General features: G+C 40.4%; 1 protein-coding gene across 10 annotated transcripts in view; it reads left to right on the top strand.

Moving 5' to 3' along the window:
- The window catches only part of DGKI (diacylglycerol kinase iota), a 395,960-nt gene that overhangs the window by 118,765 nt on the left and 251,992 nt on the right, over positions 1-25,203 (top strand). For 9 of the 10 annotated variants that reach the window (XR_008998562.1, XM_057504799.1, XM_057504796.1 and 6 more), the window contains exon 2: positions 13,972-14,080. The exons of the other annotated variant lie outside the window; for it this stretch is intronic. Coding sequence is in view for 8 of the 9 variants with exons in the window: in XM_057504799.1 (XP_057360782.1) it covers positions 13,972-14,080 (109 nt within the window). In the remaining variant the exon portion in view is untranslated. The remainder of the gene's footprint in view (positions 1-13,971; positions 14,081-25,203) is intronic. 10 annotated transcript variants of the gene reach the window in all.

The following is a 25,203-nucleotide window of genomic DNA, read 5'->3' as shown; positions in this document are numbered from 1 at the left end:
TGCATGCTTCTCAACTTTCTTTCATATTTTCTCTCTCTAATATGTATTCTGGGTAATTTCTTTAGAGCTGCATGGTAGTTTACTAATTTTTCTTTTCTGTTGCTTTCTATATGCTATGTAACAATTTGTTACTTACTTTTAATTACAGTTTTCCTTAGTAAAAGTTGTTTTTATTCTTAAAAATGAAGTTAGTTATTTATAGTCTCTTGCTCTTTAATCTTAATTTTAACACTCTCTTGTTTCTTTAAAGATGTCAGTTATTTTATATTCTATTTATGACAATTTTAGTATTCTGGAATCTGCTGTTTTTTGCTGGTTTCTACTTGTTAAGTGTTTTTTATTCTCCTGTATTTGTGATTTTTGATGGTGATTTCATGTGTCTTGATACTTCTTTGGAATTCTTTAAGACCTAGGTTGGAAGTTGGTTTCTCTAAGGAAGATTTATATTTGCTTCTTAGGCACTCAGAGAAATTTATTAACCCACAACTTCTTTATACTAAATATTTGGGTTGAAGTCTTTGGTCAACCCAGGGAACAAACTCATGTAAAGGCCAGCTTGTTGCCAAATATCCTGGGAAGGTTTTTTAATTTCATCACTTGGTGCCAATTCTTAAGACAGGTGTTTTTTTCTATGGATCCATGAATGGAGTCTTTGAGATTTAACCCCCCTCTTTTTTCTCTGATTTCTTTAGACAATATACCAAAAATGTTTATGTATAAACACTTCCTGGTTGCATCCTGTTTCCTCCTCTCGTGTGCAGAGTTCTGGGACTGTGCGCACAGTGGCCCATACAAGCAAGAGACCCTAAGGTTCAAGCTTCATGAGTTTCAAGAGAAATTCACCTCTGCATAAGAATGAGTGATCATTGTTTTATTATATCAAGTGGACTGGAGCTTTACACATAAATATTTTATTTTATAAACTAGTTTAGAGTCTCATTTTCTGTAAAATATTGTGTTCTGTCTTTTATAGCTGAGGGGAAAAAAAAGCTCAGAGCAAGAACGTGGCTTGCTCAGTTATACACCTAATAAAGATCAAATCTGAGTGTGGTTTTTTTTTTGTCTAGTTCACTTTTAAATGCAAATCCTCTATTTAATGACACCATGTTTTTAAAACCTTTTTTGTGTTTTAGGAAAGTAATAGGAAAAGGTCCCTTTAATATTCTTAACTTAATTGAATCTTCACAACAACCCCATGTGGTATAAATTATTCTTCCTGTTTTACAGATGAAGAAATTGAGTCTAAGAGGCCTTAAGGGCATATTTATTAAGTAAGGGAGCTAGATCTCCAGTCCAGGTTGCTTCAAATCCTATTTTTGTCACCATCTCATACTAGCCTTTCCTAATCACTGTAATTCCCATATTGTTCCCTTCATAGTAGTTATATCTGTCAGCAATAATTCATGTGTTTATTTGCTTATTTATTGTTTTCCTCAAAAGGATCATAAACTCAACAAGAGGGAGGATGTGTGTTTATTTTTGCATAATCAGCCTGAAACACAGCGGGCACTGGATAAAAATACTGAATGCTTAAAAGTCTGATTCTGAAACTCATTTTATTTTTGCAAAATACATGGCCTCCTGCTTTCTTAAAAACTGTATTGAATAGACTTTTTCCTGTTATCTTGGAATTACAGCCAAGTCCCAAAGCTGAAGACCATAACCATACTAAATATCTCACATTCAAAGCTTTGAGAACTGCCTGTGGTTAAGGCCAGACACCTACCGGGGTGGTGGTGGTAGGGGGAGACTAGAAAATTCTTCCATCAAAGCCTTCACCTCCACTCCTGTAAATCCAATGTGTAATAGAAAGGGAAGGATGGGCGAGAAGATGTTGCTCATTCGAAGTACAATGTTAGTAAGGAAAGTTTATTTGCTCCGCTAACTCCGTAGCTGCCACTCGGGTAAGTAATCATACAAGTCATGGGTGTCTGTGAGAAGGCACTACAGGTACTTCAGACCCCACTGGGGCTTATGCTGGTTGGTGGACTTGGCCCCTAGCTCCCCAGTAGAAGACAAGAAATGGTGAAGAGATGGCTTGGTGGAGGACTGCCAAGCAGAAATGGGGCCCAAGTTACGGTTTCCTCGAATTCTTGGTTCCCACAAATTTTGGAAGATGGATCTCACCCATGCTCTCAGGCCCAGGTAGTAAAATTATTTTGGGGGGAGGGTTTGTGTAGTGGGAAGTCCAGTTTTATGAATATCCTCATAAATTTGGATGAGTTGGAGGCAAACCACCACAAAAATCCCTATGCATTAGAAGAAGGTTGCATGAGGCTTGCACCATCTCAAGATCAGCTGGAAGACACAACAAAGCGTTGGTCAGGTTGGTCAGCTTTGAGGGAGCTGCACGGGGTAGCCCCTGGCCAGCGGAGCCTCCTGAAACCACCAGTCCGAGACAGTGAGCTCAGCCCGCCCTAGCGACAGCCGCAGCCTGTACTGTTGCCAACCTCATCCCATCAACTGGTAACTCCCAGAGTTCTGAAAAAAAAATGATTTTGACATTTTTTTTTGCCAGCGTTCTTACTGCTTTTCTGCAGAAGCAGTTTTTCAGAGTTTCCGATTCTGGCAATTCTGCTGCTGACACAGGACTGGGAATGAGTGAGCAGGAGTATGTTTCGATGCTTCTTTTGTTAAGCGGAAGTTTTTATTTTTGATGAAGTCCAGTTTATCAATTTCTTCATTTATGGTTAGAACTTTCCGCCTCCTTTGTCTACTCCAATGTCATGAAGGTATTCTCTTACATTTCTTTCCTAGAAGTTTGATAGTTTTAGCTTTTAGGTTTATATCTGTGATGACTCTTGAGGCATTATTTGTAGACAGTGTGAGATAGGGGTTATGATTAATTTTTTCCAATATGAATAAGCATTTTTCTCAGCATCATTTATGGAAAGAATATTCTTTTCTCTATTGATTTGCTTAGTACCATTTTTGAAGTTGTTCATGTGTAGGTCTATTTCTGGAATCTTTCTTATTTTCCATTGATCTAATTGTCAGTTCTTTTTTCAATATCATATACTCTTGATTTACTTGTTTTTATTGTAAGTCTTGAAGTTGAGTAGTGAAGTCCTCCAACCTTTTCTTCTTTTCCAAGATTATTTGACTATTTCATGTCTTTCTCATTTTTCTCAAATTTTTGAATCAGCTTGGTTTTGATAGGGATTGTGCTGAGTCTATGTATCACTTCCAGAAGACTTGACATCTTAAAAGTATTGTCTTTAAAGTCACAAATATAGTATCTTAATTTATTTACAACCTGTTTAATTTTCCTCAATAAAGGTTTGTAGTATTTAGTGTACAGTCTTACACATATTTTATTAGATTTATCCCTTAATTATTCATGTTTTTGAATGCCATTGTTAATGGTATATTAAATTTTTAAATTTTCATTTATAGTTGCTTATATAGAGAATATGGTTGATTTTTTTTGTTTATGGTTTCTGTATACTTTGATTGCAAATGCACATATTAATTCCAGGAGACTTTTGTAGATTATTGGAGGTTTTGCACAATCATACCATGTTCAAGTAATGAAGTTTTATTTTTCCTTCCCCATCTGTATGCCTTTTTCTTTACTTTATTTTCTCTCTCTCTTACTAAACTGGCTAGAACTTCTAGTAGGATGCTGAACAGAAGAGGGGAGGGCGGACATCTTTGCTTGGTTTCAATCTTAGGAGGAGAGCATTTGGTCTTTTGATATTGTAGATTTTTCATACATATACTTTATCAGGTTGAAGATTTTTTTTTCAGGCTTGTCAAAAAATTTTAACATTCTTTCTTTGAAAGTAGGCCTGCAGAACATATATGAAGCAAGAAAATTTGGGTAGTGTGGAGTCAGCTGCTAGGGAGGCAGAATGAAAAGAACGTGTGCACCTGCAGGCCCAACCAGATAGGCTGGAGGAAGGTCATACAGCGATAATTTAGACACACGGGGCTGGGGTGAAGAGACCTCATTTCTATTCCTGGCTCTGCTACCAACTAGCTACTTGACCTTAAGCAGGTACTTTGCTCCCTGCCTAGCACTCGGAGATATAGCTGAGAGCCAGGTTGGTCTCAGAGGGAATTTAGTAGAGTTGCAAGTGTGACTGAAGTATTTGGAAAATAAAAATGTGAGAAGCGATTTGATATGATTGTACTTCCTTTGTCTGCTGCAGAGAAGGCTGAGATCTAGGTCGGATTCATACTAATTCTGTTTTACTGCACCAGGACAGCCATTTACCTGCTCTCTAATCTCTGGGTTCCTTGGTATCTCTTTTCTTTACCACCACTTGCTCTGCGTTTCTTGAGCTTTATTGTAAGTTTCGAGATCAGGTAGTAGTTAACTCTGCCTTTAAGTAATTCCTTTAAAAAGTCTCTTACCTGAACAATCTGAAGTGAATTCTGTTTTTGTTTTTTTTTTGCCAGGACCTTTCCCTCATTGATGTAAGTTGGAAGTGTCTTCTCAACATGCAGGCACACTCTTGGCTCTCTGTAAAACCTAGTGATAATGCCTAGGGCTGACCTCAAAGTCGGAAGGCAAGTGGGTCTCTGCTTCCAACCCCAGCCCTGCATCCCCCATCAATATTTACAGTATTCTGGATTGTGGCTTAGGACAATTATTTTAACTACTTTGAATGCCATTTAACTCCATTCCTTTGGGTCATGCAGGTTTTTGCATTTTTATGAGTCCCTTTCAAGAATGAAGACACCCTTTTATGGGACATACCCTAAACTGTCTTCAGTTGACAAAATTGTGTTGGGTTATCTATTCAGTGATAACATCAGCTGAGCAAGATTTTTATTGAGGCAGCATAGGTGCCAGAGTGATGGGAAATTGAAGGGGGTAGGAAACAGTGTGCTAGCACCAGAGATTGGGGGAGGAGGGCTCTAAAGTTACACTTTTCTTATTGATAGAATAGTGGGAAGAATCCTCTGAATTCCCAGAGGGCTTATGTTCTTATGGTTATATCTGTTACCAGGTTCATGCTTTTTCTAAATTTATTAAATTTCGGATTATCTTTCTATTCTAGTAGGCAAAGTCTATTCTGGAAGTGTTGACTTAGATATAAAAGTCAGCCTCTTCTTCAATTTCCACATTTGTAAAACCCAACTGTCTTTAAGGCAAGGAGTAGACTTCTTTGCAGATCTAAGTGCAGGTGGGAGATACAGAGGAAGAGACAAAAAGAAATTTCTACCACAGCAATGCAAAAACTTTCAATTGAACATTAGACTGTGTTCTTAAAATGTCCTTCACTCACCGCTACACCAGGGCATTTCACTAGTCATTCCAGTCCGTTGCATGCTCAGGCCTTGACCATCTTGGGGTCCTTCTCTTCCTCTCTGTGCCCTTCCTTCTCCTCTCTCTCCCTTTCAGAGGGAGTGTAGGGTGATCGAGCCTTTGGAGCAGGATGTCTGGGCTCCAATCTTGGCCTTATTACTTATTAGCTGTGCGGCTTATGTACTTTATTCAACCTTTCTAATGTCAGTTGTTCATCAGTAAAATGGATAACAAATGATCCATTTCAGAAGTTTGTCCTGAGTAGCAGAGGTGTGTGGTGGGTGCTGCGGTTCACGCCTGCCTGCCTTCTCAGGACCACGCTGCTCCTTTCTCCCGCCTCCGGGAGTGTTGGCTGCTGATGGTCAGTAGCTGAGCTCTTCCCCAGGGATTGCTCCTGGCTGAAGAGAGTCTCTTTGCCGTGGCCATACTGTCCCAGGGGGCTGTCCACGGCCAGACTGGGTGATGTGGGGGTGCCAAGCCTTGTCTGTGCCTGAAATGAGGGCAGCTCTGAAGGGCCATTCCGGCTCCGGAACTTCATGCGAGGCCCGCGGAGGCTCCTGTCGCTGCTGCACCGCAGTTCGGCCTCTCACTTTGCCACTTTGTTTCTCACTTCCTTCCCTCCCCCCCACCAAACTCTCTAGCAAGCCTGACATTTCTGTCTTAGAATCTGTTTCTAGCCTAAAGGAAAATGGTTAAAAGAATGTCCAGTGCATGTGAGATATCGAATAGATTGTTGCCATTATTGTTTGGAGAGTAAAATAATTTATTTTAAGAGATTTTCCAGAATATTCCAGACACATAGCTACACAAGGAATTGTGTACTTTATTCTCACCATGAGTTGTGAGAATAAAACTATCCCAAATTTTGACACTGGAAAAATGGTTATTTGTTTTTTTAATTTTTTAAATGTATTGTTCAAGTTATTTAACTAGAACCTATTCTAATTAGCCTTCTCCAATAGAATCATAACCTTGTCACTTAGTAACTGACCCTTACCTGATGTGATACTCCTGGGTATTGTAGTTTTGTTGTCTCTGTATATTTGATTAATTATCCAAAACTGATAAGAGGTGCTGACAGTTTATATCCCCATAAAATATAAGAGGCTAAACTGTGAAAAGCTGATGTGTCATGATTCTACAAAGCAAAAGAAAAGTTAATGCCACAGGGATTAAGGCCTTATTAACGTGTAGAAAGTTAACTAGTCTTACACCTGATTTAGCTGTCTTTTTAGGTATTTCTTGCCCAACTGACTGCTGTAAATCTCAGCTTCTCATACACACATTGATCTCGCTTTTGTCATTCTGCTTGTTACCTCATTGACAGGTTAAATTAAACTTTGCCAGATGCTCACTCTTTGTATGAGGATGTTGTTTTTAACAGTGGCTTCTCATAGGAATGTGTTTCTGTTGAATTATTATTAGTTTCTGAAGGGTGGCATGGTGACAGGAAGGTATGCACAGTTTCATGGGGGCAACTGGAAAAGAAAAGTCAACATTTTGATGTGAGCCAAGCCCTGCCATACTCTATCCAAACTTTGGGTCTAGTTCTGAAATATGTGTATCTGCTCGGGTTGTTATAAGAAAGTACCACAGAGCGGCTTAAATAACAGAAACTTGCTGCCTCTCAGTGTTGGAGGCTAGAAGCCTGAGATCCAGGCATCTGCAGGGCTGGCTCCTTCTGAGGGCTGTGCAGAAGAATCTGAGGCCTGTCTCTGCCCCATTGCTGGCACTGTGCTGGCGACCTTCACAGCCCTTGGTTTGTGGTGGCATCGCCCTGACCTCTGCCTTCAGCTCTGCAGGGCCTTCCCACTGTGTGCAGCTCTGTGTCCAAATGTACCCTTTTTATAAGGACACCAGTCACACTGGGTTAGGGACCCATCCTGATGACCTCATTTTAACCTGATGGCCTTTGCTAACACTCTGTCTCCACATACGGTCACATGCTGAGAGGTACTGGAGATGAGGCCTTCAACATATGAATCTGGTGGGGAGGGACCCAGTTCAGCCCATAACAGCATGCTCACTTTTTCTCCATTCCCAAGGATCACGTTGTCCCTCAACTGATGCCTTAAAGAGAAGAGTGTCATTAGCTCCTGAGAGAATCCCAGTTAGGAAATCTCCCCTTGGGTTAAATGAGGTTCATTACCATACCCCACTACAAGCCCATGCCAGCATTGTTTTAGGATGTAGTGATGATGAATTGGGCTGAAATAAATCCTGTCTAACAGATGAGCTCACAAGCTCTCAGGGGGCATTTAGCAGCCAGTCTGCTTTATAGATTAAACAAACAAAAAAATGCCCTTTTTGGGTACTGCATTCATTTACTTGGCTGTAATTTAAAAATTCTAATGACATTTGGATTGCATTTTAAAAAACATGTTGGTAAATTTGTCTGAGGGGAGAGTGTTTTTAATTTTGCATTTAGGGAGGTAGGCAAGTTGGGTGAGGAGAATGATTCCTTTGGCCACCATGGAATTTTTTACCATGACTAGAAGAAGATCTTCTGTTTGAATAACACCTCTGAACTGCCTGACACATAATGGAAGTTTGTTCAATGTTTATTGAATGAACAGAAGGGTCCAGGGAACTTAGACTGTTTGAGAGCAACCAAATAAAAAGCACATATTTATTCAGAGGTTTACCATATACCTTGCTTTGGCCAGATGCTGTGGAGGCTGCCAATATGTGTGAGAGAGTAATAATAGCAGTAAGTATTTATTGTGCTTACTATGTGTCAAGCATCCTGCATATATTAAAAAAAAACTATCTTAGTTAATCTCTGAATTGGGTAATACTGTTATTTTCCATATAAGGAAATGGAGGCTAAAAGAGGTCAAGCAACTTGACTACATAGCTAGTGACTGGTAAGGTTCCTGATCTGTATGCTTTAATGCCTCCCAAACTGGCCTCTTTCCAGAAGCTTATGTCTTTGTTGTGGAGATAGGATGTTTGCAACTGAAGCAATTAGAGAATTGGTATAGTAAGAGTCTAATTGTATTGTTTGTCTCTTCTACTATGTATGTATGTATGTGCTGTCAGCATTCTGTGAAAGCGTGGGGTTGTGTAATGCACAATCTGGAGTTAGATGCCTGAATTTGAATCTCACTTGGACTTCTTCCTATCTGTGTGATCCTGGACATGTAGCTTTACCATTCTGTGCTATCAGTTTTTTAAATTATAAAATCAGGATAATAAAAGTATCTACTTCATGATAGTGAGGAATATGTAAGATAAGTAAAATGTTTCAGTACCTGGCAAAATGTATTTCCTGCTAGAATGCAATCTTCACAGCGGCAGTGATTTGTGTCTGTTTTACTTATTCATGTATCTTACACATGTAGGACACTGCTTGGTGTAAAGCGGACATTCAGTAAATACATTGTGGAATGAATGAATATATTTCAACATGTAAATGCCCGGGCTTAGTCACATTAGCAGACATAATGAAGTAGTTTCACTTTTGCACATATATGTAGAACAGTGGTTCTCAGCCCAGGATCATCTTAGAAATACCTGAAAGGCTTTTACATAGACTGGTTCTCTAGCCTCATCATCAGGCAAAGGTTGAGCATGACTGTGGAGAAACTGTGGAAGTCACAGCTACAAATGTACAGTAATATGGGCTTATCGTACTGAAGATTCAATACCAAAAGCGATTTTCTAGGTGACTTATAACCCTTGGGAGACTAAAAATAACCTCTGTTTCAATAGTAATTACATTCTTGAAGGTTTCAGTATACATTAAAATCATCAAAGACTACTTTGATCTCATATCTAATATGGATTAGGATTTGGACTGAAATAATTATACAAGATCTGTTACCCTAAACAAGTCTCTGATGGGACATTGGGAATTTGTGTGGGGCTTGGAACAATTTTTTTATTGTATGGACTATCCTTAACATTGCAGGCAGCTTGTCTGAATCAACCAACAAGTCTTGTGGGCTGTTTTGAATATAAGCAAATTTAATGCCAATATAGTCTGGGAGGAACCACACCAACACATGCTAAGACCCCTCTTGAGGTGCCTGGGGAATTAACCAAGGCACAGAGTAACTTTTTAGATAGCTGGTTCCTTTGCTAGAAGAACAGGAGATGAGTCTGCCAATCTCCGTTGCATGTCTTAGGAGAATTCCTGGCTAAGGGGAGCTCCTGGTCCTGTGGTGTCTCTCCACTCAGCAAGCCGGATCCTCTCTCTGTTCTTATATGTGGAATCACTTGGAAAGGGAGTTGGCAAGATGGGGATGGATCGAATGGGGAGCCACGTAAGCCTGGAATCAGAGTGAAACCAGAGTGAAGTGAGAGAAATTCACATAATGGTTAATTAGAGGGTATCTTGGTCAAAGAACTGCTTATTTACATCTTGTACCATAAATTAAGGAAATTCTCTTTATAAAGAGTATATGCTGCATGTTTCCTTCAGTAACACATTGTAAAAATGTGAACACTATCATATGCCCTTTATAAATATGTTAGCCATAGGATTCCATTTTAATGTTGATCACAAAGCCATTTTGATGTCTTTGAGGTTTCTTAAAAGTGAATTCTACCTCTATTGGCCTTTATCTTTAAGGAGCTGCTTTGAAGGATTTCAGGCCCTCTCAGGAAAGAAATATCACTGAAATTCAAGGCCTGGGATATAATTCACATTTCCTAATCAGATTTCTCAACCCTTGATCTAATCAGCAAGCTGTTTGGCCTAGCTTCTTGATCAAGTTCATTCATTAACTCAGAATGCATTTATTGAATATATGCTGTGTCTGCCCCTGGGCTAGAATGGAATACGATTAGCAGATGAATTGAGCCCTGTCCTTTAGGAGTTTGTAGTCTTATTGAATGAAGTGAAGGGAATAATAGAATGCTATTTAAAATGTATGATGGCTTTTATACTTTAAATATGTTAGAGGTCTTTCATGGCAGGTAATTGACATTAACTGCGACTTTGTGTGCCTGAAACTGCATTATAAAATATTTTCTTTTCACATCTATTTCAGAGTTAATATCAAAGTTCCTTTCAAATATTTTTTTGCCATTACAGTCATCCCCGGCAAAGTGTTGTTGTAAAATTAATATAAAGAATCATTGGCATTTCACTGTTTCACTGATTGTGGGTTTGGGAGAATTCTGAGCAGAAGGAAAGAATGAGAAGTTGAAACCTCATTAATTTTTTATTGGAGCAAATTGTAACATAAAACCCCTGCCACCCCAACACATACCAGATTCTACCAGACTCTTAAACATCATCTTCTATGACCAAGATGGATCCAAATAGAAAAATAATTGATATTAATTTTATTTGAGGTCTAAGAACTAATGAAACTGTTTTTTTTTTTTAGTTTAGAAGGAAATATGTATTCATTTATGAACTATTGGAAAAAAGGATTTTCTCACATGGTTATTTAGAAGAATGGAAAACTGTAATCAAAAGTTCCCTCCCATCCCCCTGTAGCGCCTGTCTGTGTTTTTCCTATTCTCTTATGTAATGTCCTTTTGTGAGGCCCATTTAAGTTACAAACTGGCAGCCACTTTGATGTTTCTTACTTATTTTCCTCTTAATTAGTGTTTATATGTGTAGTAGATACACAATTTTCTTCTATTAATGTTACAGAAAACTAACCTTAAATTTGCATCCACAATGAGGAGTAAATAATCAACCAAAGCCTTTAATCATTTCTATGCACAGGCTGGAAAAGAGTGAGATTTGGCTGTACTTTCACATCAAGGCTTAGCCAGGGCTGAATGTTTGTATGTCTCCTATCTTATAGCCACGTTGTTCGTATAGACCCATGCATCCTGGGCCTTGTGATATGCTTTTTTCAAACTTTGCTCCTCTGGAAGTCTTAATTAGGAAGACGGGTTTTGGTATTCAGAGTCTACAACTTCTGATGAGTCAAACTCATTTGTCCTGTGGTTTCTACTGTGACTGTACATTTTATTTCCTCTCTTCTTTTTTATTCTGATCACAGCTCTCTGTAACTGTTCATGAAAAGATGAAGGATTTGTATTTGTCTCATTCGTCCAACATTTAGGAATTCTTCAGCTCTTCTAAGGCTTTGTGCTGAGGCTCCATTTGATATTTTTTGTTAGAACACTTAAATTTAAGTTGTATTGTTAAGGAATCAAAGGTGGAGGTGGAACCTATAGATTCTGACTCCACAGAGATCAGATTTTCTTGTGATGAAAATTGTGACTCACAGTCACTGTCCAGAGTCCTTCAAAGCCTGAGAAAAGTCCCAATAAAAATGTTAGAAGAAGTTCCTTGAATTCAGGTGGATGAAAAAACTTTCAGGGGACAAAGGATCACCATATAAGAATTTTCTAGTGTTCTTTTCTAATTGTTCAATGAAATGGAATGTACTTTGGGGTGAGGGACCAAAACTGGTATTTTTCATTATTTGCCTTGATGAATGTGAGGAAAGCAAGTCTTGTATCATCTGCCTACCTTTTTTAAACTGCACACCTGTGATGACTCTTTGGGGGATTATATAAAGAAAGTATAGTGCTTGTTGCCCAATGGGAGCTTCTGAAAGTAGGCTACCAGCAAGCTTGATATGATTGCTTCCAACTGCTGAAGTTTTATCCAGTATTTCTAGGACTTCCTGTGTAGGAATATAAGAGAGGAGGGAAGAAGTGAAGAAAAGAGGGCTGGACGCTTGCTGGGCTCTGTGACTTACTTTGTCATTCATTGGGGGCTGCACACTCCTGGACTCGTTTCTGGATTCTACCCATCCTTTTCTCTGGTTTGGGGGCTGCTGTTGGGTTTTCTCAACTTTACAAATTCCATTTCTGGGTGGAGTTTGCAGAGATCAGTCAACAGTAGAGAGAGATCGTTTGCCTTCTAGAGTCCAATGAGGCTTTTAGGTCCTGCCCATTCTCCTTTCCTGGGAAAGTTCCTTTTCCTTCAGGGGCTCGACCATGATGGGATTTCCCAGGGATCCGGGCATCCCTGCCTGCCGTTTTCTCATCTCGCTGTTGATAGTCTTGTTCCTCTGCCCAGCAAGGTGGGTGAAGGAGTCAGGGTTCTGGGCCTCCCTGGGGGCCTTGTGTGCTCCTAGGCTCAGTGTCAGAGATGGCAGAGACTTCCTGCATTGTCCAAGTCATATAGGACAGGCTGCAGACAGCTCCTGGGATTAAAGTGCACAAGGAAGTTGCTGATGCTTTCCCGCAGAACTCCCCTTCAATGGGTCTTGGTAGTTAGTGCTCCCCCACCTGCCCCACCATACTTGCTCCTGTCAACCTAAATAAAGAGGTAAACTGAGGCAAGCTTGAATGACCAGAAATTGAATTTATTTGGGAATAGCTGAGAAATTGCAATTCAGGATACACTACCTATTCAGGATACACTACCTATAGCAAGGGACAGAAAAGTGAGTTGATGGTTTGGGGTAGGATGTGGGACAAGTTCATTGGCTTAAGGATGGGAAGAGATTCTTGGCAGATGTTCGTTGGTCAAGGGGTAAATTTTGTCTTCTGTAAATTACGCATTTACAGGAAATTAGTCAGTTCTTCAGTTTGGTTTTCCTGATGTCACTTGTGTGAGATTCTCCATTTCATGTCTTTCCATTCCATTTTAAGTAAAATCCCTTTCACATTCCCACAGGGCAATTGGAAAACTTCAGCTCACAGAAGGGAGTGCATGTGTGCATGTGTGAACTGTGTAAATGCAGACTTCTGGGTCTTGTTCTCAGACTGATTCAGGGTCACAAGACCCACCTGATTCTAGTACAGGTAATTCTCAAAGCACACACGGTCACTTCTGTAGAGGGAGAGCCCCTCTCCCTTCTAGGAGCCACTTAGTTAATTCACGAATCAGTTCTCATATTTAAGCTTGATGGAGCTGTTCAGAAATTGAACTTCTATTATTAACAATGATACCACAGGACCTCCCCGTGTGATCCCTGCATTCTTCCTTTATCTTGCTGTTCTTGTCTCTCCCCCATGCTCTTACCTCCCCTCCCTTCCCTGTGTTCAGCAAGAGTCGTATTTGCTGCTGAAGTGGCTCCTCTTATTTCTTATCTTTGCAGACCAAGGTCAGGACTGACTTTCTCAGCCTCTCCTGATCCATGCCCTCCTTTCTGACCTGAATTCTGTTACGATCTTCCACTCACCAAACCTAGTGTAAGCACCGTGTTTCTTTCTTCTTTCCACGGACCTTTTGGTGTGAGTGACATGGCAGATACAAATCAGTCTTTTCCCATTTAGAACCTCAAGCTCTCTGAAGATGCCCTCTGCATGGGTGAGGGAGGATGCTCGTGAGGGGAACAAGAGTAAACTTGGCACTGTGACCAGCTTAGACAATGCTTTGCTGGGAAATGGAGGAATTTCCACGGAAGACCTCATGAGACTACTTTTCTCGCCTTTAGTCTCTGGCAGCTTTCAAGTGGTCTTAAGTATTATGAACCACCAAGGCTCAGGTCTTTTTCTGTAAGCAGAGACACCTGCGTTCTGCCCTCTACCCTGAATAGGGGCTTACGCTTTAGTTTCTGGTCCTGAAACAATATTGCCCCAAATTGGTCCCCTCAACTTTCCTGTCTTGTGAGACCTGCCACCTTCCGTCATGCACTCGAGAGAGCCACATTTCAATACATTTGCGAAGGTTTTCGTATATGGAAGACTAACTCAGGCATTGCTTCTACCCCACGGGAAGACCTTCGCTCCGTATTACTTTCTGATGTTGGTTTTTCTTTGTGTTTTTTTTCTTCTGGCTGCAGGAAAGCAATCTCCCGGGCAGGCCTGCAGCACCTGGCTCCTGCACACCCCCTCAGCCTTCCCGTGGCAAATGGTCCGGCAAAGGAGCCCAGAGCGACTCTGGACTGGAGTGTAGGTGTTGGCTTTTTCATTTCAACATAATTCATTTTGCATGTGCGCCTCTCTCATTCTCAGGATTCCTGTAGCTACAAGCAAGATGTACTTACTAATTCTCATTATTGCTCATTGACCGATATCTAAGCCACATTCCCTTCTCAAATTCCTAGGAACATAGGTCCTTTATATGAAATCTGATGAGTTGAAGACTAAAATAAACACTCATGAATTGTTTGAAGCATGGCTGCCTGAGTTTGTGGCTGTGACACAATCGTACCCCTGTGCATATGCTTCACTGGTTCCTGCCGAGCTGAGGAGGGACAGCGCTTGCCCTTAACAACATCATGGAATCTGTGTTGGATGTTGGGTTTCCTCAACTCAAGCTGCCTTTTCTTTCTTGGTGCCTTTGTTGTTGTTTTTTTTTTTTCCTGACAGAGGATGACCTCACTTTACATTCCAGGCAGTGCATGTCCTCCTGTCTGTTATACTTTGTCCCCTAACTCAGAGGTTGATGGGTCTTATATTAGTGGGTTGGGTATATTAGTCGATTTAAACACTTGAACCAAAAGATATCCATAAAAACTACTAATGTGAGTTGAAGATTGCAGTCTGAAATTAAGTCAGAATACATTTATTGAGAGACTTGAGTGAATCAAGTTCTTGGTCAAAGACAGCTCTAACTGGACAGAAAGGCATTGTCTCTTCCTGAATGAATATGAGGAACAGCATGAAGGTGGGGGGGGGGCTGCTCTGAAATGCCGCCCGTGGATCTGATGATTCTTGTTAACATTTTCAGTTGAGTTGAACAGAAGGGGTAATCCTTGTCCTCCCCTATGTAAGAGCATGGTGGGGTGGTAGAAAGGAGAGGTAATTTTTTTTAGTTACAAAAATTTTAAGCCCATATGCCATTATTTTATATTATAACATTTCTCTCTAGTACACACTTATTAACATTGTTATTTACATTCTGGACACATACCAGCATATGGTGCCTACATTTATGAAGTAGTGGATAAAGGACTGGATTTAACTGAAATGGACTCTTTATGCAGTCCAGGGTGTGCTTAGACACCACCTGAGTGTGTTAACTTGGTGCTTAGGAAGAATGTTCCTTTCCTGATGTTTCCCCTATTCCAGGACATTTACTTAATAAACTCTTAAACTATAATAGAGTATAGAATATATTTAAACCAGTGTTTACATAATTGATGAGAATTAAATGTGTAAGCAAATGGATACAATCAAAGAGGAACATTCATGGACCAATGATGAGAAGGTGTTATGAATCAGGGACCCAAGAAAATTAATGTTTATAGTGTCCCTAACAGTCCTCTGATCTAAAGTTGTAGGACCCTATTTTTGAGGAGAGATTCTAATGAGATAGGTTAAATAATTTAGATAGAAACAGTCATTACATCCTTTTTCTGCTTCTTGAGTAACATTATTCAAGCCATATGACTTCCTGCCACGTCAACATCCTCTTCTGCAGATGGGGACGGTGGTGGCTCCTTTTTAAAGGGACTTCATGGGTGTTATTAGGAACATATGTGGCAGTAAGTATGAATGCTCTTTGTAAATGGGGCAGCTTGCACATTTATCTATTCATAAATAAAATAAGTGATGAATTCATTAAACGTTTGTTGAGTACCTGCTTTGTGCTAGAACCTGTATTGGTACCTTGAGGTTCTGAGGTGGGGAAGACAAGGCTTCTGCCTTCAGGAAGCTTAGAATGAGGTAAGCAGACAAGAGATCAGCAGCTAAGTACAGGTCAGTGACAGCCAGGACAGAGGAGTTCAGAGGGTCATGGAGTGTGAGGAAGGAAGCTCCATCCTATTTGATGTTGGAAATAGACAGAAAATGCTTTTAAAAGGTGTCCTGCTTGAGCTGAAGCTTGACTGTTAGGTATTTTTTTCTTATTCCTGGAGAGAAATATGTGCTCTAATATTTCATCAAAATGGTATTTTTAGCTGGTGGTGAAAGGCTGTGATACCTAGTAGGCGAAGAGCAAATAGGAACTAAATTCTTTTATCTTTCCATTGATTGTGGGCACCCTGTCCTGATGGCCTGGTGACATTAAGGCGTGGCAGGAAACACTTTGGGGATGTTTAACAGTGGAGTGAAAACTGAAAGCTTTGTCTGAAGACACTCCATCTGAGGGCTTATTACAGGTATGATGTGTAAGAAGTTGTAAGATGGGACTTTGGAAAAACCATAATTATGGGCTAATAGTGCTGTTAGCAAAGAGAAGCCCCGCAGTGGCCAGTACTGTAATTCTTTATTATAGTCACGTGAAATGTTTTCTCAGAAGAGAGGAGGAAGCAGATTGTTAACAACATTTCAGTGACCTTTTTTTGTGTGTGTGAAGATTTGCCCTTGCTTCAAAATTTTTGGCTTTCCTAATGAGTGTGGTTTTCACCAATTTCATTTATGCCACTTGAGTTGCCTGTGCGTTCAGGGAACTAAGCCAGGATTTTCTTTGCTCTGTTTAAAGTGTCCGACCCTCCCTCTGTCTTGACCTGCCTCTGCCAATCCCCTCCTCCCGCCTCCTGCTGGCTCCCCGTGAACGGCAGGCCCCCTTGTCCCCCTCCATCAGCCCACTCTTAACTGAAAGCATTAAAATGATCAATCTTAGTCACTGTTACTATTTATTGAGCCACTGATTTGGTTTGGAGCCTTTGTGAGTCTCCCAAATGGGGAGGAAGGTGAGAAGAATTTAAAAAACAGAATACATGGGGTGGATCCTAGTTCCTTGTGTTGGGTGAGGTACAGGGTTCCAGCGGTGCTACATACTGCTTCTGGCAGATCAGGGGTGGGACTGTGGGGACGGGAGTTGCCTTGTTCCCCATCCTTCTGCCTTGGCTCCTGGGCTGAAATTCTCTTTTCTCCATGGGCAGTTGGTTCAGGGGTTGAGGGTCATCTCAAAGGCTTCTGATGATATGACCCTCTGACTTACGTCACTTCCCCTGTCCTCATTTCAGCAGTGAGGCAACAGATACAAATGCTTTTCATGGTGCATCTGCAAGACAAATCAGGACGGACCTGGAATTAGGACTTTGGTCCCCAAGTTTCTGCTTCTTGCAGAACTCCAGAAGGGCGCTGCTCGGACTCTAGCACATGTGCCAGTCTTCAGTTGTTTCCTAAATACCCTTTTTCCAAAGGGCTTTGAGGAGCGGCCTGCGTGTGGGGGTGCCTGAGACTCAGGGGGAGCTCTGACCTGGCCTGTGGGCCCCTGTGCCCTTTGGTGTCAGCTGTACACTATCACAGGGATCAGCTTTTATGCTATTTATTATGTCAATAATGTTTTGTGGTTATTAATGTACTGCTCTTAAGCCTCCTTTGGTTAAATTTATTCCTAAATATTTATTCTCTTGGATGCTCTTGTAAATAGAATTTTATTTCATTTTTGGATTTTTCATTGGTATTGCATAGATATATACTGATTGATGAATGTTTCTCATGAACTGAATAATTTCCTTCAAGTATTTGATTTTCATATTCTCATTTCCTGCTGAGTGATGTACACCACCTCTCTCTTCTTTTTAGCTATTCCTCAAGGTCTAAAAACTCTCCTGCTGTGATTGACTCAAATCGCTTACTGTGACTTACAGGATTCTCTGGCCCACACACTCTCATTTTCTTACTGACTCTGACAGTGGTTCCTCTTGCTGCCTGTGCTCAGGCCTCTCCACCGTGTGTGTCAGGGACTGAGCCCTGAATGTTGACTTGTGGGGGGAGCCAAATTAGTCTTCAGTAGGTTCCAGAGTTCTATCGGCAACAGTAGACAGTCAGCTCCACCCAGTGTGGAAATGCTATGGACCATAGGGGTTTCCTTTTCTGTTCTCTGTGTGCTCATCTTTTCAGTTGAACTAATTCTGTTTATTTTACTCACTTTTTGCTTGGATTCCTCATAGCACGCCCGTAGTATGTCGTCTCACAAACCTTAGAACCAAATTAGTGTTTTTTAGTTGACTTTCTTGTTCTAGGTCCTCAGATTTCAGCCTCCTTGAAGGGAGGAACAATGTTTCCTGCTTATTTTTTCTTCTCAGTGGAGAACACAGCATCATAGGTCTAGTAGCTGACTGGTTACTGGTGCCAGGGAACTAACTGATTACAGTTTTTCTGTTCAACCAGTAAGAAGGGGACATTTTGCTGGGAGCCGACGGTTAGTTAATCTCCAGTTCCTGAAAGGCTTAGTAGACAGGAGTCCAAAGCCTCCTTGAAAAGTAAATGGATTTATGCTATTCGAAGGCCCAACTAACTCTTCTAAAATTTCCTTCCTAATACAATGCATTGTGGTAAGTCTTGAAGCACACACACTGGTTTGATCTCCCCATTCCTCCCAAAGGCATCCTGTCTTTACCTTCATGGTGAGCACCTGGGAGGGGCTGCTCCTGCTGACACCCTGCCTTGTGTGTCAGCCAGGCCAGTTTTGGGGAAAACAAGCTAAATTTGCTAGAAAGGGAGTAATGCTCAAAAAGGAAAAAATATTTTTGTCTCCTGGGCTGGAATCCAAGTTTCCAGCTTAGAGTGAGTTAGCCCTTTTAGAAGCATGTCTGTTGCCTCAATAATATGTGTCTTCTCTTAAATGTCACATGCCATGGAGAATTCATTTGAATTTAGAGATTTCTTCCCTGTTTTTCATATTATAGCAGAGAGCATATGAGGTGGGTCTTATTCTGTCTCCACTGTTTTATAATTTGTTTTTGTCCATAACACTGCCTAAAACAACTCTCAAAGCAATGGTGGAAAAGCCACTGTGATCTTTCTTAAATGGCATGTTGCTTTTTAATCCTACCATCCTTGATTTCAATTCACTTTTTCCTCCTGCATTGGAAAATTTCCTCCAATCCTGAAGGCTATGGAAAACAGAGATTAAACACAAACAAAGCCAGATCCTAAAGCCAGACCACCTCATCTTTCCTCCAGTTGATGATGCTAAGAAAAGAAGTGCTTTTTCCCAGGCAGGCAGATGCCACCTCATTGTTTGGTTCAGGAACAAGATTAGGGAAACAGAGACGTCATGCAGAACTCGTTTAAACTGGGTTATGAAACTAGGTCATTTTATCTTTAGAAACCTTGAATGAAAGCCAGGAGGAGCCAGGTGCGTGCATGCGTGCACACATGAGCACGCACATGTGCGTGCACTTTGCCCATGTTCTCATTTTAGTCTTGTTTCAGATGGCAAGTTGTCACAGACCTGGGCACTCTTCACAAGCTTCAGGCCTTAGTTCTTGCCCCTTCTGTTCGGGTGTCATCACCAGTAATGAGTCCTACCCCAACAGTTTCCCCCACTCCCATCCCCATTTAAAAAAACGTTAAGTCAGTTTAATCAAGATATCAGATGGCTGAGAGGGCATGAGGAACTAACCAGCCATAAACCATGAAGGTCTTGGCCCTGCTTGTGGGACAGATCTAGCATGATTCGTGCATCCTCACTAGTCTTTACTTTTTAGAACTGTGAGTATTTTAAGTAAATCACACTGGCTTCTGGGGGAAATCCTAGAATCCTACACTTTCACAGGCTACTGAGAAGTGTCTATCTAGGTCTAAACTTGTGCCTTCTAAGCAAGTGATTATCTAAACTAACCCTATCCAATAGAAATATATGTGAGCCATAAAGTAATTCTAAATTTTCTACTAGCCACATTTAAAAAAAGAAGAAAATATATAGATAAGATTAATTTTAACACGGTATTTTATTGAACCAAATATATGAGAAATATTACCATTTCAACATGTAGTCAATATACAAATTATCGGTCAGATGGTTTACATTCTTTTTTCATGCTAAGTTTTCAAAGTCTGCTGTGAATTTCGTGTGGACAGCACATCTCAGTTAGTGCTAATGATGTTTCAAAGTAATCAGTAGGCACATTGGAGACCTAAGCTACCCAAGACAAATTTCACCTATTATTATCTTCAGATTTTTCAGGGAGAGAGAGTCAGTTGTTTTTTTCCTTTCTGAATTTGTAAGGACATTTACCTAGGGTACATATTTATATTTTCTTATTGTTTCAAAACATTTTTACAAGCAAATGCCTTCATTTTGTGTAGATTACCGGCTTCTAGTATCAGAGCACTCATCTGTGTTACTCACTTATCTCCCCTCCTCCCTACACATTTATCTTTTGACCTAGACCATTACTAGGAATTCAATAAAATTTGAGAGCAAGCAACCATATCTGTATCTATACATCTATATCTCTATCTGCCTAGGTGGATCTCTACACAGATCAAGCTATATAAACATATGTACATCTGGAGAAACTTGTTTCAGTACTCAGATACAGAAGAAACACTATCTTCATTTAGAAATTGGAGAGCTATTTTTCTGTCTGACACAGATGGATACTCTGAATTGTATACTATTTGAGATGGCATTTCAAGATGTATATGTAAAGAAGAGAGATAGAGGTTCCTAGGGGGTGAATGGAATAAACAAATCATGGCACAAAATATGGCTATATTTAGAGAAGAGTGATGAGGGAGTACAGTGTATGAGGTGAATAAAGAAGGTTAAGGATAGACAGGTGTCATTAATGGAAGGTCTAGTATGTGACATTAAATTTGGATTTTGTTTTATAAATAATTGTAATTATTTAAGCATCCTAAACAAGAAAAAGGCATAATTATAGTTATATTTCAAGAAAACTAATCTTACAGCAGTGTAAAATATCAGAGAATGTCAGAATTAGAGGTCAGAGCAGAAGAAACAGTACTCAGAGATTAGACAGGCTGTTCAGTATATGGTAAGTAAATTGGGGGTAGAGGTAATAGTGAAAGACAATCTAGACAAAAATATGAGCAAAGAAAAGAAGCCTGCATTAGTTGAGGTAGACTAGGCTGCAATAAATAAAAGACTCAAACATGCAGTGATTCTACGGAAGACAAGTTTATTTCTTACACATGAAATAGATCAGGACTGTTCAGGTAGGTTCCGTGGTGGGTGAGCCCTGTTTCACATAGTTATTCAAAAACCCAGACAGATAGTTGCTTTTACATCTTGACAAGATGACTTCTGAAATCATCCCAAAGGTTAGCTTTTCAGGTCTCCAGTATTCCACACAGAGCTTGGAGGAATGCTTGTGGGAGGATGCAATAAGCCAAGTCTAAAAACAGTACCTGTCACTCCTACTAATGTTCCATTGGTTAGAACTTGGTCACATGGCTGCACCTAATTTCAAGGGAGGCTGGATAATAAGGTGGCGTATCTGTGTGTCCAGGAAGAATTAAAAAGTGATTTTGGTGAATGGCTAGCAGTCTTGTATATGAAGACCAAGGAGAGAAACTTGGACAAAGCCAGTATCTATGGATTATGAGGGAAGAAGGAAAACCAGAGAGGTACACCACAATAGTTATAATAAAAACTATATTGAACATCTATGCACTTTTTATTGTATATAGGGCATTGAACTTTATGTATTTTCACAATTAAACATCACTGTGATATTTCTAGGGAAGTACAATTATTTTGACTGTTTTAGTGGTGAGTAAACTGAGGTTTAGTGAAGTTAAAGAGGCTGTAGGTCATACATACACTAGTTGGTGTGAAGTCTACCTCACTCCAAAGGTAATGCTTATTAATACCGAGCTAGAGAAGGATTCATTGGAAATGTAAGAAGAAAACCAAAATAGCTCAATGGTCTATTTTATTCTTGTGTGCATGCCACCCCAGGTGGACATCATTATTCAGAGTTCAGGAATCCTCAAGGCCACTCTCATGTTTGAGAATTCACTCACAGAATTTACTGGAGGCTGTTTTACTCACATTTCTGGCTGATAATAATGAAAGGAAACAGATTCAAGTCAGCCCAGGGAAGAGATGCACAGTGGAGAGTCCAGAAGAGTTCCACACAGGGAACTTCCAGTTGTCCTCTCCCAGTGGATTTGTGGATGGTACCAACTGCTCCCATTAACCAGGTGTGACAATACCTATGGCATACAGCCAAGGAAGCTGATAGGAACCTTGGTGTGGAGAGTTTTAACTGGAGCTCAGTCATGTAGACATGGTTGATTGTACACATGGTTGACCTTAACCTCTAGCCCCTCTGAGGTTGAGCTGATATCACACATAGCTCTAAACCCCAACATAAATCGTTGTTATCTTAGGCTCTGTGGCATGGCCCAAGGTCCCTAGGTAAGCAGAGGTACTCTTATCAGGTAGGACATTCCAAACATTTAGGAAAGCTGAAGGCAAAGTCCAGACCTCTCTTTGGGAAAGGTTACTTCTTTACTGTATGCTTTATTAGGCATCAGACAAGACAGATGTGCAAGGAGAGGATGAAGCATGGGGAAAATGTAGTCTAGCAAAAGGTGTATTTCATCTTTTTTCTTGCATGACTTGTTTTTTCTTGTGTGACTTAAAAAAAAAAGTCTTTTCTTCTCTTTGTGATTTTGAAAGACTGCCATGTCTACTAGGCACCCATGTTTACTTCTCACAGTTTATGACTCCAAACTAATGGATGGATAAAAAAAAAATCCCCCTTCCTACCCTTTGGAGTTGCGTATAACAAGAATGTGCAATCATTCACTTATACACTGATTCTTAGTCTTTCATCTTTTTTGTTTCCAAAATTTATCATTTACTATTTGTCAGGCACTAAGTTAAATGCTGGACACTCAGTGTTTTCATGGAGCTTATAATATAATATAAGAGTGAAACATTAATCAAATAATCATGCCAATGAATGAATAATTGTCTGAGATAAATGATGGAAGGGGAACATGGTTTTATGAGGGAAACTAACAAAATAATGTGACTTAGACTTTGGGCTCAGTGATGGCTTCCTTGAGGAAGTAACTCTTATTCTGATGACCAGAAGGTGAATAGAATTGAACCACATAGAGTCAGAATGGAGAGGAACAAGCAATTTAGATATAGTAAAGAAAATATGCAGTGAACTGTCTTTGATGTGGGGACATTTGAACAGAGGCCTGCATGAAAGGAGGGCACAGTGCACATATTTCCTGTAAACAATTTTTAGTCAGGAAAGAGCAAATTCAATGGATCTGAGGTGAGAGCTTCCTTAGCCTGCTTGAGGAATAGCAAGGAGACCAGTGCAACTGCACGTCAGAGGCTGAGAGGGGAGTGTGACAGAAGACGAGGTGACTGGCACAGGAAATGAGATTGCAGAGTAACAGGGAAAGAAGAGAGGCTTTGAGACTAAGAACTAGTCCAGGGACTAGACGAGTGAGGACTTTTGCATTCTTCTGAGTGTATGGATAGCCACTGAAGAGCCAGATCAGTGCTTTAATCAGATATACATTGGTTTATATTACGTTGGTTGCTCTGTGGAGAACAGACCGTGCAGAAGCTAGAGTGGAGAAGGGACACCAGTTTTGGGGCCACTGGGGTATTCCAAGCTGAAGATGACAGAGGAGCAGGTGGTAAGAAGTGGTGAGAAGTAATTGAGTTTCACATACATTTTGAAACTAGAGTCATAACATTAGCTGCTGGTTAGGCATAGGAAAACTTAGTTGAAGGGTAGCCATGGGAAAGAGAGGTCTAGAATACCCCCAAGTTTTTTTTTTTTTTAATGAATCTGAAGTTCAAAGAGGAGCTTTGTATCATAGGAATAATTTGGGTGGCAGCAAGTGATGGGAGCTAAAGACATGAGAACTGAGTGCAGTGACATGAGGGCTGCACGTCGATGAAGAAGAGTAAGGATCTGAGTGTGAGTGTGGAACATGCTAATAGGAAAGATCCAGAAAAAGAGACTGGCATGGAGTTGCCATTGATGTACAAGGAAAAACAAAGAGTATAGTATTTCCAGGAAGAAAGTGTTCCTAAAGGAAGAGGATGATCATCTGTTGTCAAAGCTATTGGTTAAGATGAAGACTGAGAATTGGCTGTTGGGTTTAGTAATATAGTTACTGACAACTTGACAAAAGTAGTTATAGTGGAATGAGAAGGAAGAAAGCCTGATGGAATCGGGCCAAGAAATCCCAGTAAAGGAGATGAAATTGGGCCAAGAAATCCCAGTAAAGGAGAGCAACAAATGTAGGGAACTAAAAGGGAATGTATGGGCCCCCTGAAAAATTTTATCTATTGATATATTGTAGTTTTTTCAGCCTTTATTTTTATGCAGTTGTAGTTATAATATACAATGCATTCTAAAATGTATGTTTTATTCATCTGACTTCATAGCATACAGTTTTCCATGTGGCCAATCTCCATATTTATGCTCCTTGATTACTTTATAGTATTTCAACTGGCTGTTTCTGAAGTTTCTAATTTTTTATTAATAGGTGGTGGAAATAAACCTCTTAATGTACACAGTTTTTTCTTCCATTAGGATTATTTCCTTAGGGTACATTCTCAAAAGTGAGATTATTAGTAAATAAATGTATGAATGTTGTAATTTATCCTATTGCTTCTTTAAAGGCTGGTGCAAGTTTGTCTCCTTTTCTCTTATCCTCAGCATCTATCTTATGAACTTTGAGCCTGTTCACTGTGTATCTGTGGTTTCACATCGCTTTCCTTAAAAATGTCTCTGCACTACCTATGCCACATCTCTCCTCTTCTCTCACCTTTTTCTCTGGTGACTATACAAGGACAGAGAAGTATCAAGTCTAACAGATCATTCATAAACAAATTCTAGAATATGTTACCTAAAGAGTTTGAAGAGGTAGGGTAGGGTTGGCTAGACTTTTGGGTCTCAGAATGCTGCACATTAGAGTCACCTCAGGAACTTTGAAAACTCCTGGTGTCCAGGTTTCACCTCAGGTGAGTTAAGATAGACTCTCTGAGGATGGAGCCCACATATTATTAAAAACTCACCAGGCCATTTCAATGAGCTCATTTGAGAACCAGTGTGTTAGGAACACTGCGGCAGAAAGCCTTCATCTTTTTTTCTCCCTTTCCTTACAAAGGTCAGTTTTCCTAATCAGATTCCCACTCAAGAGTGAGGTTAGGTAATCCTGGTCCTGTTGTGCCCAACCTGAGGCGGGGCTTTTCAGCAAGCCCCTGAGTGCCTGAGGCGGCAGGTAGTGTGCTGGGGGCATGGCCCAGGTGAAGCCTACCAGCCCAGGGAGTTAGTGATGTGCTTGCAGGTTTCTGAGTCCCTGGGTCTTGCCTGCGCTGCCTGCCTTACTTGACCTACCAGGACTTAGTTTCTGGCCTGGGATTGATATTATCA

Source organism: Manis pentadactyla, chromosome 7 (assembly GCF_030020395.1).
Source record: "Manis pentadactyla isolate mManPen7 chromosome 7, mManPen7.hap1, whole genome shotgun sequence".
NCBI classification, from domain to species: Eukaryota; Metazoa; Chordata; class Mammalia; order Pholidota; family Manidae; genus Manis; species Manis pentadactyla.
This window is presented reverse-complemented; position numbering and strand designations above follow the sequence as displayed.